The 21,050-nt window shown below is 44.0% G+C and overlaps 1 protein-coding gene across 2 annotated transcripts in view; it reads right to left on the bottom strand.

Moving 5' to 3' along the window:
- Positions 1–17,412: 17,412 nt before the first annotated feature.
- The window catches only part of Tsc22d2 (TSC22 domain family member 2), a 59,992-nt gene continuing 56,354 nt past the window's right edge, over positions 17,413–21,050 (bottom strand). For both annotated transcript variants that reach the window (XM_045130744.1, XM_045130745.1), the window contains one exon: positions 17,413–20,698. In XM_045130744.1, coding sequence (XP_044986679.1) covers positions 20,438–20,698 — 261 coding nt within the window. In that variant the 3' untranslated portion in view covers positions 17,413–20,437. The remainder of the gene's footprint in view (positions 20,699–21,050) is intronic.

Raw genomic sequence — 21,050 nt, 5'->3', positions numbered from 1 at the left:
TAGATTAACATATCCAAGGGCCAGGAATGAATGTGTTTGTATAAAGTTTGTACTTATTCACTTAAAATATATATATATATATATATATATTTCGATTTTTCAAGGTAGGGCCATGCTTTAGCTCATGCTAACCTGGAATTCACAATGTAGTCTCAGGGTGACCTCGAACTCATGACCATCCTCCTACCTCTGCCTCCGCAGTGCTGGGATTAAAGGCGTGCGTCACCACGTCCAGCTTTTTTTTTTTTTTTTTTTTTGAGGTAGGGTTTCACTCTAGCTCAGGCTGACCTGGAATCTGGAATTCACTATGTAGTCTCAGGGTGGCCTCGAACTCATGGCGATCCTCCTACCTCTGCCTCCCCAGTGCTGGGATTAAAGGCATGCGCCACTACGCCTGGTACCACCCTCAGCTTTTAAAAACAATTTTTAAAAATACTTTTATTTATTTGAGAGAGAAAGAACAGGCATGCCAGAGCCTCTAGCCACTACAAATGAAATCCAGATACATGTGCCATCATGTGCATCTGGCTTACGTGGGATGTAGGGAATCAAACCTGGGTCCTTAAGCTTCAAAGGCAAGCACCTTAACTGCTAAACCACTTCCCCAGCCCCAGTTTGTATTTATTTATGTATGGCTCTTCAAAAACTTTGAAATGCTTAAGAAAAGCCATTAAAAGCCGGGTGTGATGGCGCACGCCTTTAGTCTCAGCACTCGGGAGGCAGAGGTAGGAGGACTGCTGTGAGTTTGAGGCCATCCTGAGACTGCATAGTGAATCCAAGGTCAGTCTGGGCTAGAGTGTGACCCTACCTCGAACCCCCCCTCAAAAAGAAAGAAAAAAGAAAGAAAGAAAAAGAAAAGGAAAACCAGTAGACTTGCTACTTTTTAGGCAATGACTTGGTCTCTCCCCAGTTATATGAATTTGTCCATTATTGAGTGTAAGAGGGAAAAGCTGAAGTTTGCTGAATGGGAACATTCAGAGTTCACTTCTCACAATGAGGAGAGCATAGCAGCCAGGCGTGGTGGCGACGCCTTTAATCCCAGTACTCAGGAGGCAGAGAAAGGAGGATCACCATGAGTTCGAGGCCACCCTGAGACTCCATAGTGAATTCCAGGTCAGCCTGGGTCAGAGTGAGGCCCTACCTCAAAAAAAAAAAAAAAAGCCATAAAAGCATTGCCCATTTTCTTTTCTACCTTTCCCTCTTTTGTGGGGTCTCTACCAACCATCAGTCACCACAATATTTATGTAGTGCGTCTCAAGCAACTGGGAGGTGACTCCTTTCTTCTCCCTTAAGGGGAGAGCTTTGCTTCTCCACTCGGTGTGCTTGGCTGGAGGCTTTTCCAAGTGCTAACACTAAAACATGGGGTTGCGCATTTGTCTTTCCACTGACTGGAACCTGGGAACGAAGAAGCTCCTCTGACTCCCCCACACCTCTGACGGGACGACTCCGAGCGAAGGTCCCCATCTGAGATCACTGTAGGTCACGAAAATCCCCGCGATCACGGAGAGGTCCGTGATGGTGCATATCATCAAGAACAAGCATCAGGTTGAGGGCGACCAAGCCGTGATCACCGTCGTCACTGCCTGCACGGACTTCTCGTTGCTTTGACAAGCCTCGAGTCTGTTGTGAGGACTTTGATAAGATCTTGAAATTCATTCACAAGCATTTCTTGGCATGTGATATGCCAGTGTTTCTCAAACTTGACAGGGCACACAAATTATCTGGGAGTCTTGTTAAAAATGCAGGCTCATGGTATGGTGGCACACGCCTTTAATCCCAGCACTCGGGAGGCAGAGGTAGGAGGATCGCTGTGAATTCAAGGCCACCCTGAGACTCCATAGTGAATTCCCGGTCAGCCTGGGCTAGAGTGAGACCCTACTTTGAAAAACCAGTAAATAAATAAAATAAAATAAAGAAAATCAGGAATAAGAAAAAAAAAAAAGCAGGCTCAGAGTCAGTGGGTGTGGGAGAGGCTTGCAATGCTGCAAGGCTAGGAAGTGGTGATGGTCTGGGGGCAGGGGACAGGCGACCTTTCACACAGTCCCCTGTAACAACACATGACTTCTCTCTGCTGTGGGTGTGTATCTTCCTTTCTTACCTCTCAAGGTTCATGCTTATAGGAAAGCAGGACTGTAGCCATTCCTACAGTGAATATATAAACATCAAACAACCTTTTCTTTTTCTTTTAGGCAAGTTCAACAGACTGACCTTTTTTTTTTTTTTTTTTTAATGTTAGAGAGCAAGAGTGAGAGAGAGAGAGCGCGAGAGAGAATCCGCCCCCCAGGGCCTCCAGCCACTGCACTGGAACTCGAGAGTGTGCGCCCCCTTGTGCGCATGTGCGACTTTGTGCACTGGTGCCACCTTGTGCATCTGGCTTATGTGGGACCTGGAGAGTCAAACGTGGGTCGTTAGGCTTTGCAGGCAAGTGCCTTAACTGATAAACCATCTTTCCAGCCCCCAACTACCTTTTCTATTAACAAGTTTTTTTTAGTAAGCATGATTTTTTTTGTTTTGCATGTTTAATAATCATATTATTAAAAAATCTCCCCAGCACTCGGGAGGAGGATCACCAGGAGTTCAAGGCCACCCTGAAACTACATAGTAAATTCCAGATCAGCCTGGGCTAGAGAGAGACCCTACCTCGAAAAAACAAAAAAAGAAAAACCAATCTCACAGCCTGGTATGGTGTTTCACTCCTTTCATTGCAGCACTCAGGAGGCAGAGGTAAGAAAGAGGACCACTGTGAGTTCGAGGCCACCCTGAGACTACATAGTGAATTCCAGACCAGCCTGGGCTAAAGTGAGACCCTACTTCAAAATACAAAACAAACAAAAATCTCAGGCCTTTAATCCCAGCATTTGGGAGGCAGAGGTAGGATTGCTGTGAGTCTGAGGTCAGTGAGACTACATAGTAAATTCCACGTCAGCCTGAGGCACGGTAAGACCCTTCCTCGAAAAATCAAAAAAAAAAAAAAAATCTGAGGACATTTTGCAAGCAAGCACCGTTAGTGGCTGAACCATCTCCTTGTGCTTGAAGGCAATTGATTCACTAGGGCAGCTTAGTGACCTTCTCCCTGTTGGAATAGCACACCAGACCACAAGGCCCTGATGGGAGGAAAGGGTTTATTCCGGCTTACAGCCTCGAGGGTAAGCTCTATGGTGGCAAGGAGAACATGGCATGGGCAGAGGCTGGACATCACCGCAGCCACAGCAGGTGGGCAACAGCAGCAGGAGAGCGAGCCAACTTTTAGCAAGGAGAAGCTGTCTATAACACCCATAAGCCCACCCACAACAACACACCGCCTCCCGCCAGGCTCTAACCTCTCAAGTGGCCACCAGCTGGGGACCAAGTGTTCAAACACGTGAGTTTTTTTTGGGGGGGGGGGAGCGGGGGATTGGCATCTGATTGAAACCACCACAGCATCTAGAGGAATAATGCTCACAGCTCACCAGGAGCCTGGGAGCACAAACTGCCACGCCCATGTCTGCAAACGCACCTGCAGGAACAGCCAGGTCACAGCTCTGCCTGGCCCACAGTAAATGTGCGATGTGATCAGCTGCGTCAGTTCGTTCTGATTTCTCTGCAATGTGAAAATATGGAAAAGAAGACTTTTGAAACATATCGTGTCTTACAGAGCAGCAACTGCAGGAGACTTGGGAAACAAAACTGCAGCGAGTACTTTGCATTTATGGACGGACTCATGATACGCCACCGATCACAGACCCAGCCGTGTGCCCCGAGGGCGTGGTGCAGCGGCAGCAGCAGCTCCCCAGCCTCGGCCTCCACCAAGCTGACAGTTTACACGAACAGTTTAAAGATATATAGTCAGTTCTCTTGGGCTGGAAGGATGGCTTGGCGGTTAAGGCGTTTGCCTGTAAAGCCAAAGGATCCTGGTTTGACTCTCCAAGCTGATTTTTTTTTTTTTTAACAGTCGCATTTTCCCAGTTTCAAAATGTTTCTAATTTACGGGTTTGATCTTGCTGGGCATGGTGGCGCAGCTGTGACCAGCGCTCGGGAGGCTGAAGCCGAGGATCCCCAGAGCCACCTTTGACTGGCTGGAGTCACGGCCGCTGGGCTCCAGCGCTAAGCCCGGTCGAAACCCCGCCACCGCGCGCGCACGCGGCGTGCTGGACCACGTAGAGCCAGAACTGAAATGAGGGCTGTATTCTGACTTCCTACCGCCAGGTGGAGACCAGAAACGAAAGCACTTCCCGGATTTTGTGGGTTTTTTTTTTTAACTTTTTATTGACAGCTTCCATTAAGTACAGACATTAAGCCCTGATGATTCCCATCCCCATCCCTACCATATTTTGTGTTTTTTTTTTTTTTTAAATGTTGGGCTGGAGAGATGGCTTAGCGGTTAAGCGCTTGCCTGTGAAACCTAAGGACCCTGGTTCGAGGCTCGATTCCCCAGGACCCACAAGAGGGCTCACGCGTCTGGAGTTTGTTTGCAGTACCTGGAGGCCCTGGCGCGCCCGTTCTCTCTCTTTCTATCTGCCTCTTTCTCTCTTTCTCTCTGCCACTCTCAAATAAATTAATTAAAAATAAAAACAAAAAAGTTAAAAAAACTTTATGACAACGTCCATAATTATAGACAATATCCCATGGTAATTCCCTCTCCCCACTTGCCCCTTTGAAACTCCACTCTCCTTCATATCCCCTCCCCCTCTCAATCAGTCTCTCATTTATTTATTAAGAGCGACAGAGAGAGAAACAGGAAGAGAGAAAGAGACAATGGGCGCACCACGGCCTCCAGCCACTGCAAACGAACTCCAGATGCATGCACCACCTTGTGCATCTGGGTTATGTGGGTCCTGGGGAATCAAGCCTGGAACCGGGGTCCTTAAGCTTCATAGGCAAGCGCTTAACCACTAAGCCATCTCTCCAGCCCTCTCTTTTATTTTTATGTCATCATCCTATTATGATGGTCTTGTGTAGGTGGTGTCAGGCACTGTGAGATCATAGATATCCAGGACATTTTGTATCCCGAAAAGGACGTTGTAAGGAGTCCTACCCTTCCTTTGGCTCTTACATTCTTTCCACCACCTCTTCTGCTATAGACCCTTAGCCTTGGAAGGTGTGATAGAGATGTTTCAGTGCTGAGCACTCCTCTGTCACTTCTTCTCAACACCATGGTGCCTTCTGAGTCATCCCAAGGTCACTGCCTTCTGAAAAGAGAAGCTTCTCTAAGCAAAAGTGAGAGCAGCATTATTAATATATGCGTATGAATGAAGAGAAGTGCTTGCTGGGCAGTTTTGTAAGCCTAGTATATACATTTAGCTAGACTTCAGCCCATATTACATCCCTAGGGCTCATGACTACCCCTGTTGTAGGTTTTCAGTATCAGGGGTATGTTCCCTCCCATGGAGCAGGCCTCCAGTCCAATTAGAGGGTGGTTGGTTCCCTCCAAAATAGACATGCCACTATTGCACTCATTAGCTCTGTTTTTTAAAATCTTTTGTATTGGGCTGGAGAGATGGCTTAGCAGTTAAGCGCTTGCCTGTGAAGCCTAAGGACCTGGGTTCGAGGCTGGCTTCCCCAGGACCCACATTTAGCCAGATACAGAAGGGGGCACACACATCTGGAGTTCAATTGCAGTGACTGGAGGCCCTGGCGTGGCCATTCTCTCTCTCTCTCTGCCTCTTTCTCTCTCTGTCGCTCTCAAATAAATAAATAAAAATAAGCACAAAAATTAAAAAAATATTTTTTATTTATTTATAAGCAGAAAGAGAAAGAGAGAGAAAGAATAGAGACAGCGAATGGGCGCACCAGGGCCTCCAGCCACTGCAAATGAAATCCAGCTGCATGTGCCACCTTGTGCATCTGACTTACGTGGGTCCTGGGGAACTGAATCTAGGTCCTTAGGCTTTGCAGGCAAGTGCCTTAACTACTTAGCCATCTCTCCAGCACATATTTTATGTTTTATACAGAAATTGAACAATTAATCTAAATCAAGGGTCAGTAATTATTTTCCTTGCATGTATCAGTGACTTCATGTGGCAAAAAAAAAAAAAAAAATCTTCACTGAAGACCACATATAAATTCAAAGTTCAAAACAAAAACAACTTTTTGAAGAGAACCACTGTGTGTTCAAGTCAAATAAAGACCTTTAAAATTAAAATTGAGCAGGGCATGATGGCACACACCTGTAATCCTAGCTCTTGGGAAGCCGAGGCAGGAGGATTGAAGAGAGTGTAGGCTACAAAGAATTACCAGGCCAGTTGTGACAACATAGCAAAATGCAAAATGATCTCAAAAAACAAACCAGCAAAACAACATAACCAGCCAGGCATGGTGGCACATACCTTCAGTGCCAGCACTTGGAGGGAGGACGTGGCAGGAGGGAGAGGTAGGAGGCTCATTGTGAGTTCAAGTCCACACTGAGACTACATAGTGAATTCCAGGTCAGCCTGGGCTAGGAACAAAGAAGTACAAAGAACAAAATGAACAAAGAAGAAGGAGAAGTGGAAGAGGAGGAGAAGGAACAGGAGGAAGAAGATGAGGAGGAAGATGAGGAGGAGGAGGAAAGGAAGGAAGAGGAATGAGAGAGGAAGAGGAAGAAGGGGAGGAGGAAGAAAGGAAAGAGGAGGAAGAGGAGGAGGAATGAGGGAGGGAGAGGAGGCGAGACGGCAGCCACAGATAGCTGGGCGTTCGCAGAGCCACACAGGAAACACCCTCGTCCAGTTCCCATTCTGGGCAGCGGGGTCCTGGTCCTTCTGGCTCATGTGCATTGAGGGCACCAGGGTCAGATGCCCTCCAGAACTCTTTCAAAGACTGATCCACCTTCAAGCAACCCCCTTTTTTGAACAGGGATTCGAGCTCACTTTAATTTGCTAACTTCAAGTTAATTTTAAAATAAAATTTAAAATAAAGCTTCTTTTCCCACCAAAGTGGATTTTTCTGTAGTATGTCAGGGAACTCCCTTGAGTTTTCCGTTTCTATAACTTGAGCGGCAGTGGCTTTGTGGGCGACGTCCAACGCAAGCTGTCAGGAAGGCTTGCTTGGTTTTTGTTGTCGTCGTTGTTTTTGGTGATGGGACATCTCACTCTACAGGATTTTGACGTTATTACACTCCTTGTGGTCATGCCCTTGTTCCGACCTCGCCAGTCATTAAGTGTGTGTGTGCCTAATTCAAGCCCACAAAGGGCTCTGTGGACGACTTTTCTCCTAGAGACCAAACACAGCATGTGCTCTTAGCACGGCCGCTCACCACAGCAGGGGAAGTGACCTCGGGTGAATAGCTCACTTCTCCATATTTACTGGGAAGTGGATACAAAGAAATTAGGAGCTGGACTCAGAAAGGAGACAAACTTCTCCAAGAAACTTTCCTTGTTCAGTAGACATGTTGGAACCAGCCTGTTAAAAAACACAATCTGGGCTGGAGGGATGGCTTAGCGGTTAAGGCATTTGCCTGCAAAACCAAAGGACCCAGGTTTGATTCCAGAGGACCCGCATTAGTCAGATGCACAAGGAGGCACTTGCGTCTGGAGTTTGGTTGCAGTGTCTGGAGGACCTGGCGGGGAGAGAGAGAATGGGCTTGCAAACCTTGAACTTGTCATCCTACTGCCTTTCCTCCCCAGGAGCTGGGGTTACACACTGGTGCCACTGGGACCAGCGACCAGCTTCACGTTATGTTCTTAAAACGCATTTGATCATTTCTGCATGTGGCAGTAATAAAGCTCTTCCTTTTTTGCAGAACAGCAAGTCTCTTTTTTTCTCTACAGACTTGGTACTTATCCAAAGGTTTCATCTTTTACCTCATATTTCTCAGAAATGTAATGAGTATATCTTGTCTATTTTTCTGTTTTTCTTTAGCTCATGCAACACGGATCAAATATTAACTTTTCTTTCTTAGGTCTAATAGAAAAAAGTACATAAGTCCTTGAAGCAAGAGGAAATTAAGTGATTTTTTTTCCCCTTCATATTTCTTTAAAGGTCAAGGGCTTTGTCCATAAGAAAAGAGAATGGATATTCATAACTTGTTTATGGCCTGGAGAGGTAAGTTGGCAGTTAAGGCACTTGTGTGCAAGGCCAAAGGACTCAGGTTTGATTCCCCAGTACTCACATAGAGATGCATCTCTGTCTCTCTCTATCTGCCTCTTTCTAATAAATAAATAAGTAAATAAAATGATTTGTAGTAGCAGCAGGCTGTCTTCAAGTAGCCCATTCAAGTTTAGGCTTAGAACAATGACAACCAGGCTGGTGTTTAGATTGCTGCTCCTTCATCCCAGAGTTACTAAATGATAGCGTTAAAGAACTTGCTACATGTTCATTCTCTCTCTCTGAAAAAAACAAAAACAAAAAAACCTAAAAACTCTCCCCACAATAAATAAAAATAAGAACACCAGATGTGGTGGTGCACACCTTAATCCCAGCACTCAGGAGGCAGAGGAAGGAGTAGGAAGATCACTGTGAGTTCCAGGCCAGCCTGGGACTACATAGTGAATTCCAAGTCAGCCTGGGCTAGAGTAAGACCCTACCTCAAAAAAAACAAAACAAAACAAACAAACAAACAAAAACAAAACAACAACCTTAGGGGCTGGAGAGATGGCTTGGCAGTTAAAGACACTTCCTTTCAAGGCCTGCCAGCCTGGATTTGATGTCCCAGTACCCACACAACATGGGAAAGGCACCTGGAGTTCCTTTGCGACAGAAAGAGGCCCTGACAGGCCCATTCTCTCTCTCTCACTTCTCTCAAAGAAACAAATGAAAATATTTTTTTTGAAAATATTTTTTTTAAAGTATTTTATTTTATTTTTGTTTATTTTTATTTATTTATTTGAGAGCAACAGAGAGAGAGAAAGAGGCAGATAGAGAGAGAGAGAGAATGGGCATGCCAGGGCCTCCAACCTCTGCAAACGAACTCCAGATGCATGTGCCCCTTGTGCATCTGGCTAACGTGGGTCCTGGGGAATCGAGCCTTGAACCGGGATCCTTAGGCTTCACAGGCAAGCGCTTAACTGCTAAGCCAGCTCTCCAGCCTTGAAAATATTTTTAAAATAAATAACTCCTTTAAAAGAAAAGACGTGCACTCTTGTCTCACACTCCCAGGTACTAGGATGATAAGCAGGAGCTGTCACACCTGGCTTGGAAAGCCATCTTCCCTCCATCCTTTTTTTCTCTCTCTCCCTCTCTTTTATTTTTTTATTTTTTGTTTGTTTGTTTTTGGAGGTAGGGTCTCACTCTATCTCAGGCTGACCTGGAATTCACCATGTACTCTCAGACTGACTTCAAACCACGGTGATCCTCCTATCTCTGCCTCCCAAGTGCTGGGACTAAAGGTGTGCACCACGGCACCTGGCTCTTTCTTTCTTTCCTTTTCTTTTTCCTGCAAGGTAGGGTCTCACTTTAGCCCAGGCTGATATGGAAGTCACTCTGTAGTTCCAGGCTGGCCTCGAACTCACAGCAATCCTACTACCTCTGTCTCCCAAGTGTTGGGATCACTACTGCACGCCTGGCTGAAAAACCACATTTCTAACAAATGAACGGCCTTCAGCAGACTGACTGGAGCCTGCCTGGTTGGAGAATGGACTGCCTTCCTTAGCAGGAGGGTGGTTATCCCCCACTGCCCCGATTTTGTTTGTTCCACATGGCTCCTATGAGACACAGACTCAAGGGCTGGAGAGATGGCTTAGCTGCTAAGGCACTTGCCTGCAAAGCCAAAGGACCCAGAGCTCTTTTGCAGTGGCTGGAGACCATGGTGTGCCCACTCGCTCTCCCTTTCTCTTTCTCTCTCTCTTTAAAAAAAAAAGAAGAAAAAAGAAAAACTTTCCTTTTATTAGCTGCTTCTGGTTGGGTGTCCCAGCAAGGGGAAGGTAACTGAGCCCACACAAGACCACATGCAGAGTGGAGCATGTATCTGGATTTGTTTGCAGTGGCAACAGACCTGGGCACACCCACAGTCTCAATAAATACATAAAGCTATTTTGTAAAAATATTTGTAAAAATCAATCCCCGTAGTTCTGTGACCCTGATGCCATTTTTCCTCTTGCTCCCGGGCCTCCCCATCCCTGGGCTGAAAGTTCAAAGCCCCCAGCAGTAGCGGCTTGTTTGAAGCAATCTTTGCCCTGGGGCGTGATGATCTGAGAAGGGAAACCCTCTGGAAAAGGTTCCTTCCCAAGTGACTCAGCCATCATCAGAACCCTTGCCTAATGCTGAGCTAGGACCGGTTTGGTTCGGGAAGCTTAAGTCAGTAAAAGGCCCAACTCTGAGGTGTGGAACTTGAGGTCCCTGGAAGCATGGGGCTGGCCAAGCTTCCAGAACCACTGCCAAGTCTCCACTCGCTCAGTCTCTCCAGTGAGCCATAGGCAAGGGTCCCATGTTGTGAGAGACTGCTGTTGCTGGGAAGGAACCGGTTTCTCCCAATTTTCCTCTGTGAGTGTTTTAGCAAGAACAGGATGCCAGGGGTGGGACAGGATCAGGAGAGAGATGAAAAAAGCAAGTAAGGGATGGCTGGAGAGAAGTGGATGGTAGGGGCACAACCCCTAGGGTCCCGTGCCAACCATCTGGATTCTTTTTATTCATTTGTATGTTTATTTATTTATTGTTTTTTTTTCGGACTAGGGTCTCACTCTAGCTCAGGCTGACCTGGAATTCACTATGTCTCAGGGTGACATCGAACTCACAGCAATCCTCCTACCTCTGCCTCCCAAGTGCTGGTATTAAAGGTGTGCGCCACCATGTCTGGCTATTATTTATTTATCTTTATTTATTAGAGACAGAAAGAGGGAGAGAAAGAGAGAGAGAATGAGTGTGCCAGGACCTCTAGCCACTGCAAACCAACTCCAGATGCATGCGTCACCATGTGCATCTGGCTTACGTGGGACCTGGAGAATCAAACCTGGGTCCTTAGGCTTCACAGGCAAGTGCCTTAACCACTAAGTTATCTCTCCAGCCCTTTATTTATTTTTATTTGGGACAGATAGAAGGAGAGAAAGAGCAAGGAGAGTGAGAATGGGTGCACCAGGGCCTCTAGCCACTGCAAACAACTTCGGATGCATGCTCCAGCTTGTGCATCTCACTTACTGGGACCTGGGTCCTCAAACTTCACCGGCATGCACCTTAGTCACTAAACCATCTCTCTAGCCACCCACAACCCCTATCTAGTTGTTTTTTAATTTTTTTGATTTTTCTGGGTAGGGTCTCACTCTAGCTCACGCTGACCTGGAATTCACTATGGAGTCTCAGGGTGGCCTCCCGAATGCTGGGCTTAAAGGTGTCTCTGTTGTCCCAGGCTGGCCTCGAACTCACAGTGATCCTCCTACTTCTGCCTCCTGAGTGCAGGGATTAAAGACGTGCAGCACCATTTGTGGCCAAGCACCACTTTTGAATGAATCTTGGCAAAGCATTCACAGGAAATACATGGGACAGAAGATTCCACAGGAAGGCAACCAGAAAACTCAGGCTTCAAGAAAAGCTATGGGGGAGTGGAAAGATGGCTTAGTACTTAAGGCACTTGACTGCATAGCCTAAGAACCCAGGTTCAACTCTCCAGAACCCACAGAAGTCAGATGTGCATGGTGACATACGCATCTGGAATTTGTTAACACTGCCTAGAGGCCCTGGTGCAACCATTTTCTTTCTCTCTTTCTCAAATGAATAAATAAAAATATTTAAAGAGAAAAGAAAAGCTATGGGACAAACGACACAAATTGTTCGGTAATTTCAAGCTGGTGGAGGGAGGGGACAAAGGGAAGCATGGAGCCGATAGGTTAAAAAAAGATACTTAAAGGCATGTCAACTATTGCAATGGATCATACTTATCCAGATTCAAAAATCACATTATAAAAAACTGTGACAGCTAGGTGTGGTGGCGCACGCCTTTAATGCCAGCACTTGAGAGGCAGATATAGGAGGATCACCATGAGTTTGAGGCCACCCTGAGACTATATAGTAAATTCCGGGTCAGCCTGGGCTAGAGTGAGACCCTACCTCAAAAAACCAAAAATAAAGAGTTAGGCTGGAGAGATGGTTTAGTTGTTAAGTTGCCTTAAAACTAAGAACCCAGGTTCAATTCCCCAGTACCCGCATAAAGCCAGATGCATAAAGTGACACATGCATCTGGAGTTTGTTTACAGTAGCTAGAGGCCCTGGCATACCCATTCTCTCTCTATCTCTGCTTGCAAATAAATAAATATAATTTTTTTTTTAAAGATAAGTGTTAAAAGTTAAGGGTGGGGCTGGAGAGATGGCTTAGTGGTTAAGCGCTTGCCTGTGAAGCCTAAGGACCCTGGTTCGAGGCTTGATTCCCCAGGACCCATATTAGCCAGATGCACAAGGGGGCGCATGTGTCTGGAGTTCGTTTGCAGTGGCTGGAGGCCCTGGTGTGCCCATTCTCTCTCTCTCTCTCTCTCTGCTTCTTTCTCTGTCTGTCGCTCTCAAATAAATAAAAATAGCTGGGCGAGGTGGCGCACGCCTTTAATCCCAGCGCTCGGGAGGCAGAGGTAGGAGGACTGCCATGAGTTCGAGGCCAACCTGAGACTCCATAGTGAATTCCAGGTCAGCCTGGGCTGGAGTAAGATCCTACCTTGAAAAACCAAATACATAAATAAAAATAAACAACAAAATTTTTTTTTAAAAGTTAAGGGTGGGTGTGGTGACACATGTTTTTAAAAATATTTTATTTAAGCCGGGCGTGGTGGTGCACACCTTTAATCCCAGCACTTGGGAGGCAGAGGTAGGAGGATCACCAGGGGGTTCGAGTCCACCCTGAGATAACAGTGAATTTTAGGTTGGCCTGGACTAGAGTGAAACCTTACCTCGAAAAACAAAACAGAACAAAATTATTTACTTATTTATTAGAGAGAGGGAAAGAGCTAGGGTGGGGGAGAGAATGGGCATGTCAGGGCCTCTAGCCACTGCAAATGAACTCCAGATGCATGTGCCATTTTGTGCATCAGGCTTCACATAGGTTCTGGGGAATCAAACCTGGGTCTTTTAGGCTTTGCTGGCAAGCCTCTTAACCATTAAACCATCTCTCTAGCCCTGACACAGCAGTCAGGAGGACTGCTGTGAGTTTGAGGTCAGCCTGGGACTACATAGTGAATTCCAGGTCATCTAGGGCTATAGTGAGACCCTATCTTGAAAAACCAAGATAAATACTTGGGCTGGGGACACAGCTTAGCAGTTAAAGGCTCTTGTTTGCAAAGCCTGTTCACCTGGGTTCAATCTCTCAACACCCACATAAACTCAGATGCAATACATGGTGCATACATCTGGTGTTTGTTTGCAGTGACAAGAGACCCACACATACACATGCAAATAAAAAAAAAATAATTCAACTATATGCTTTTTAAAAGAAATTCCTAAAAATAAAGGAGCAGAGCTGGAGAGATGGCATAGCAGTTAAGGCACTTGCCTGCAAAGCCAAAGGACCTCAGTTTGATTCCCCAGAACCCATGTAAGCCAGATGCACAAGAGGACGCATGCATCTGGAGTTCATTTGGAGTGGCTGGAGGCCCTGACACACCCATTGTCTCTCTCCCTTTCTCTCTGCCTCTTTTCTTTCAAGTAAATAAATAAAAACTATAAAAAAGTATTAAAAATAAAGGAGCAAGTAGAGCAAGTAAGGAGAGAAGAAAAAAAAGTGAATAGAAAACTGTATCCTGTGCCAATTAAGTCATAAGAAACAGAAATTAGGCACCAGAGTTCAGTAAGCACTACAGGTATGGGACTGAACTGAGAGATCCTTGTGGCTTGGGCGAGAACAGGTCAGTGGTACACTGGAGACAAAGGCAGTCCGTGTTGCCAGGAGCAGAGAGAGAAAGTGGAATGGAAAAGGGGGCTGAAAAGCAAGCTGAGACAACATGTTTTCAGTTAGGGGAAGAAAGTTAGTGATTCATCATTTGTTGTTGAACCTGTGACATAGAAGAAAGGAAAAGCTGGAAAAATACTTCTGGAATGGGGAGAAGCTTGAAGATGATGAGACCCAGGGCACCGGGGGAGAGAGGACAAGAAGAAAACACCTTCTATTTTATTTCTAATTTATTCATTTGTCATTACACAAACCATACATAAATGCATATTCAGAAACATCAAATATTACAGTGTAAGCTAATGCATGTCTCCAAACTACAGTTAACATCCTTCAAAGGCTTCTCTATATATTTATATGGTACACAGAAAAGCACTTGCAGAAGTACACTATACAGTATTGTGTGTGTGGATGTGGGGGTCATGTTTTTTACATCAACAATATCACATCTATTGCACACTTTGATTTCCCTTCAATTTTCCCCTAAGGTTGCATCTTAGGGACCTATGTCAGCACATGTGGGATTTGCATTTTTTCACTGAATCTTACTATTTTATAACACATTCTGTTGTCTTGATGACATTCTAATTTTTCCAATTTCATACTATTGCAAGCAAAGGTTTTGTAAAGCTGCCTTGTGAACCCATCTGTGTTTCCTTAGGGTGTATTTTAATAATGGAAGTACTGAGTCGCAGACTATGTGTATCTTAAATTTCAGTGGCTATTGCACAATTATCTTTCAGATTCTTGCTTTTCTACACTCATTAGCTCTTTACATATATTTGATATTTGCCATCTGGATATGAGAGTTTCTTGAATTTTCACATGAGTTTTCCTTACTTTGCTGAGGTGGAACATCTCTTATAACCCATTGGTAAAACTATGCCTACTTAGGTGCATTTCCAAGGCTTTGAACTTCAACACTTCTAGTCAAGCTGGAATTTTTTATTTTTTGTGAAAAAATCTAAATTAACTCCTTCCCCAATGGCTATGTTGTCTTAATCCTATTTGCTGACTAATTCATTCTTTTCCTGCTGATTTGGAATGCCACTTCAACCACTTCCTTGACATATGTATTTGTATTTCCCTCCAGATTCTCAGTTCTGTTAGAGGTTTGTTTTTGGCATCAGGTACCTGAGTTATTCTAAACTTCATTCACTGAATAGTAGCTGATTTTGTCAGCCAAGACGTGTGTTGTTTTTGAGAGACTAGAATTCACGGCACATACATCCTAACCTAGCTGTGTTAGGTTCAAGTTAGTGCCATCATCTACAAACAGAGTATTTAAAACTGTGTAAACTTCTCTGTCAGGTTAGTTTTGTTTAGGGAGCACTTTATAGGTTCAGTGTAGAGATGGGAGGGTTTTCACCAGTCCCCCTCTTTCCAGAAGTTTGACATTAAATCTTTTTGGTGATTGAAAGTTACATGTCACATGACATAGCAGTATCATTACTTTTTAGGAACCTTTCATATAACAAATGATTTGAGGTCTGCTAACTCTGACATCTGTTCTGAACAAGCATTGTGGTACTTGAGTTTACTATCACATGTGCTCCCAGGGAACACAGATCTTGTCCTTTATACACTTTTCTGTCCTCAAACATCTAGTCTAAGAGCAGTACCTAAATGGAGGAAGAAAGGAATTTCATTTTAACATGTTTCTAAAAAATAAAAGCCCAAACTGTCTCCAAAATTTATTTGGGTACTTTATTAAGTTATGCCTACTTTTTAAAAATTTATGTGGAGAGAGAGAGGGGGGCGGAGAGAGAGAGAGAACACAGCACGGCAGGGCCTCCCGCTACTGCAAACTAACTCCAGAGGCACACATCACCGTGCACCGGGCTTTACGTGTGTACTGTGGAATTGAACCCAGGCTGTCAGGCTTTGAAAGTGACCACTTTAACCACTGAGCCGTCACATACTGTTGTCTGTCTACCATGGCTACTGTGAAGTGGTACGTTTACTTGCTTTGTTTGAGTAGGGAAGCTAGAACAAGACCTTAGCATCGCAACCAAGCGTGGGAAAAATGTTTCTCTGTGGCCCAGTACACTTCTTCAGGTTTGATCTCGGTATAGATGTGTTGCTTGCTTGCGAAATGATAGCAGAAGCTGGGACTTGGAAAACTTTGGACTGTGAACAGACAAGAGTACTTACAGTAGTCATATGGAAATAATGCAAGTGTACAAAAGGTCGGAAACAAAGTGACCTCCAATTTCTTCCTGGGAAAGCTGTGGCACACTTTTGCCTGGTATTAAAATTCAGCTGGTTTTCTGTTAGCACATCTTGCCCTTTCCTCTTTTGAAGTGGTAGAACTGTCTTCTGTGGGCAATGCCTTATCTGTAAACTTGGGTACTTTGGGAAAAGGCTGCCTCACCAATCAGTTTCCTGGGCAGGAGAAGCTAGCTCGCTGTCCAGCTTCTGTCGACCATGCTGGGGAGCAGGTGGGTGGAGCCAGCACTAAGATCAGGGGCTTTGCCATCACCAATTCGAAAGGTTGACTATGACAACTCCATTAAAAAGAAAATACACGTCTATAAAGTTAACTTGCTTTGTATACAACACCGCATGTCAGACCAATCACAGACAGTCGGAAGCACTTGGACCAACCCTGTCTTCAAAGGGAACATTTGCATTTAAGGAACAGAGCTCAGTATGGAAAGTCTGCGTACAGAAGTAAGGACAGAGAGGTACTATCTAGAAGGTCCAAAAGGCAGGGCCTGGTGCACACATACAAGAGAAAATAACACATGAGCAGCACTGCTATAAAATGCAGACAGCACTTGTTAGGAATCTCCAAGCAGAGACGAGTCCGGGCTGTGCAAGCAGAATGCGCCCACAGAGCATGCAGGGGAAGCTCAGAACCAGGAGCCTGCTCGACTTGGGGGACCTCAGTGGGGTCCGAGCCAGTATCATCCCTTCCTGGAGGAGGGGCTGGGGAGGTGTGAACTATGCTAATCCAAATATAATGGCCACAAAGGACTAAGCTTGTTCACCTTGGGAGTATATGGAGGCAAAGTGACCAAGAGCTTGTCCCTCCTTTTGTTTAATTCTTGGAATTCCTTGAACAGGAAACAAAGGCGTGAGTCTTAATTTGTGGGTACTGAACCCAAGACTGGAACGAAATCTCAAGTAGGAGCAGGCTTCCTTGAAGGGGCTGAGTAGAGGCTCACAAACAGCAAAGGCAGGTCCAACACACACCTCACAACCTTCAGTTTATCTATGAACTCTGCCCCTCCCCTTAAAACCATCTTTCTACACTACTGCTTCACCACCCCCCGGGTCTACATCCCACCTGCCATTAAATCCTTACTTTCTTAATACTCGCTAAGTACCAAGGTTGGCAGGGTAGTCACTGAAGACTTAATGCCTTTAGACTTTGGAGCGTTTTCCTTGAGTGTGGAATGACCTTGGTTTTTGTGACCTTCAACATTCAGGTGCCACCTTTCTAGACACCTAATAGTCACCCTTGATTCTAAGTTTTTTGTTATTGTTGCCTCATATTGGTTGGCTTGTTATAGCCTCAGTTGAATTGTCAATCTTCAGGGCTGGGCCTTCTTTGAAAAAGGATTATTGAAGCAAACTGAGTCATGACAGAAAGGGCCTGACACACTGGTCACAGAGCTTCACCTAGAGGAATACTCGAACCTCACTCCTGCTGGTTTTTTTTTTTTTTTTTTGCTTTACTGTGTGCTAGGAAGGTTAAGGTTACATTGGAACTACTTAAAACTATTTCCTTTGGACAAAGTTAAGTGTAAATTGTACATTTACCCTATCAGAAAATGTTCTCATCTGTGTTCTGGCTCTAAATCAACAGAAAGCTTGTGTAGCACCTGTCTGCAAGCATCAGACTGAGAAAAATTAAAGGCAGATGACCATGACCTCCAAATAGACTTTCAATTAGCTAATATTTTAGTTATTTGGAACAAGAGACACCATGGTAAAACCAAATTAAGGTTCTTAACAAATTAAAGGGAGTGTTTAACATTTCTAAATACACACATCATCTCTACCACATTAAAGTTTGTTTCTGACTTGGGAGTCTAGAGTATACTTCATGGTTTGTTAGATGTAGACTTCATTCCACAACGTTTTTTTGTTGCCCCCCCCCCCACCAAGGAGTGGGACAAAATAGAGGGGTTAAGATAATTATGAGTTCTAGGGAGAGGCGTGGATAAGTACAGGACAGGCAGTTTTGCACTTTAACACTGCACTATGAATTGAGTATGTCATTAAACTGAAGTTTATTAATATTTAAAGCTCTCAATACATATTTGCCCAATTACATTCTGGAGAACACAGGAAAGCCTGCCTTATATGACATTAAGCCCTGCTATGTAAGAGATGTAATATTCACTAAAACAGTAATCTGCATTTCTTACGTTACTACTAGAGGTTGAACTTTTAAAAAAACAATTTCATTTCTCCCGTTAACCATTTTCTATTTTTTGAATTAGTAGCAATTGCTACTAATTGCTGTTATTTTAAGCTTTAATCATTTCCATGGTGACTACTATTATACTTTATTTCTTCACAAAAATCACCCCCCCTTACTCTAACAGTGCCAGGTACCATCAGCAGGCCTTGTGTACCCCAGGCTGGGGAAGGATCTACCACTGGACTATTCCAGCCTCTTCTCACATGGGTTTTCTTTGCCTGGATTAACTGTGTGGAGAAGAAATAGCAAGGGCATGGCACACCCACCAGGTCTTTTGGTTAGCATTCCAACAGTGGTTTCCCAGTCTACCCTGGCTCTGCTTAGAACCTCACTCCACATCCTTGGGGTTACACACTCCAGGCTCGACAGTAATCATTTAGTGCCTCTGCGCATCACTGACATTACTAACACACAACACCGCATGCCGACCAGCACTTCCTGCGCACATCAAGGACCAGGACATCCCAGCCCTCAAACTCCGTCCCCTTTGTGGCTCCTCAGCTGCAGCTACCAGACCACACGGAGGTCCAGTCACTGTCTCTCATTAACTCCAGGTTTGGAGTCAGGCTATAGACACAGTAAATGTTAGTTTCTACAGGCACCTTTCTGAATTCAAGTAAAAGTTTTGGTAGACAAGGATTTTCTATTTATATAATTAACAATATGAATATTGAGTACAAATATTGCTCATCATTCTTGCATTCTTGAAGTTACTTGACTGAAAATTTAAGGACTATCATTGTCATCAATAGCATAGGTTTTCATTTAAGGAATATTTTTAACGGTGAAAATACAAATCTAGTCAAGTTTTGAACACATATAGAGCCAAATATTTCAACAAAACTGCAGTTTAATTTCAGAAAATGTGTTAAAATATATATTTATACATCAATTTCTGACATACACTTAATGTGTTAGTATACACAAAATGATGCTTTCTCTTGAAACTGTATTTATGAAATGTACATTTTAATTTAAATACTCAGTATACACTGCACTTAATCTGCATGTTGCATTTATTAAATACATTAAATTCTGCAATGTAACAAAACGTTTTCTGCATATGAAATTCAAAACACCATTTTAAATGAACAAAAGATGGCTCACTTCATTTTTGTTTTTGTACAACTAGTGTTCCGCACACTAGCTCAGCTCCCCATATGACCTGTTCGTTCTTTTTCATTTGACGTTGTTCACAGACTAGTACATAGTACAGTAAGAGTGCTGGATAAAAACATGAGGTACGAAAGTGGTTTAGAGCAGAGGTCATGCAGATCATGCCAGACAGCAAAGAAAATTGTGACCGAGAAAACACTAAATAAAAATACATAAAGAATGTGCATTATAAAACAAAACAAAACTCCATTACACAGCTTTGCGTCTTTGGTTACAAAGTAGGTTGAACAACTTCACAGCTTTTTATTCCCACCCAGAAAAGAAAAGTCAGAGGAAACGTGGAGACAGAGGAATCGTGGCATTTGTTAGAAAGCAGAAACAAATGAACAGTTTCTTCATGAAAATAGCCCAATTATTTCTTGAATCACAATAACTGGAGACTGCCTGTACAGCTGCACTATGCTCTTCATACTTACACTATACAACATTTACATTCAAGCTGGGTCTTCGCTACTGAAATAAATACCAACGGTAAATTGCCATTAGTGTTAGAAATGCGCCAGGATTCTTTTGTTCAATTATTGCCTAAACGTTTTATTAAGTGTAATCCTGTCTTTCAATTCCTTTACTGATACTTATAATTATTCAAAAAAATTAAAAAAGTTCTGTGACATTGTTCATGTACATTATGAAAATAGCAGCCCTGTAATAAATAAAACACAAATAAATGAAAACTTACATAGGCAAATGTTACTGATATTGAAAGTGGCTCTTTAGATGAACTGTTGTTATAATGTGCTGGGAAGGCTCAGGGTCAATCCATGGGTAACAGGAAACACAGAGCCATGAAACTCTTAAGACCCCACTCATGCACACCGGGTGAAAGCTAACTTTTCTTGCTTCGAGAACCCCATCTATCACTCTCCTTGTGGACTGATGACAGAGATGTGGACATCAACAGTGCGGCAGGACATCTTAGAGAGGAAAAGCTCTTGTAGAATGATTGTCTAATACTGAAAAGGCCAGACACACAGCCGAAGCATGGCTACTTGCTTTCGTTGAGTGGAAAGAACAGCAGCGGCACACGAGGAAGAAAGACTGCTCTCTGTCGTCGTTCTTGAGGCTCAGAAAGCTCATGCTGAGGAGACGTGCGGCTGCTGTGGAGGCTGGGCCGGCTGGGGAGGCTGGGCTCCCACTGCCTGCTGCTGAGAAGTGCTACCAGGATTGGCCTGCGGGGCGGGGAGTTGGGATAACTGATCATTGTTTGATAGAGATTTTAACAGTGCATTTTCTCGTTCAAGTAAAGAGTTTCTTTCAACTAATTCTTTTATTTGTTCCTTTAGAACTTCCACTTCTTCTCTTACTGCATACATCAGATGGCTTTTCACCAGATCCTGTGAAAATGAAATTGGCAATGTCAGAAAGAGTGAAGGGAAGAGCAGAATTACTTGGTTTTAGACGGCTTGGTGCCTAATAAACACAAAACGTTTCTTTTTCAGCTCCTGCTTTTATATGTCTACTGTATCTTGACTGGGCCTATCAGAGTTGGGGTGTAAAGTTTATTTCCCTATACTGTGGAAATGCCTCTTTCTTCTCAAAGTTTAGAATGATTTCCAAAAGTATTCACTCCCTAAATTATTAATCACAATCTTAGAACTTAACAAATTTTAAAATCACATGCTTGGGTAGTATGTCTGTAGAACAAAGGAGCCACGTTCCAGTGGAGAGCTGTGTGACACTGCACTC

The sequence above is a fragment of the Jaculus jaculus genome, chromosome 12, assembly GCF_020740685.1.
Source record: "Jaculus jaculus isolate mJacJac1 chromosome 12, mJacJac1.mat.Y.cur, whole genome shotgun sequence".
Classification (NCBI taxonomy): Eukaryota; Metazoa; Chordata; class Mammalia; order Rodentia; family Dipodidae; genus Jaculus; species Jaculus jaculus.
Note: the sequence above shows the minus strand (reverse complement) of the source record. Positions and strands in the feature narration are given on the sequence as shown.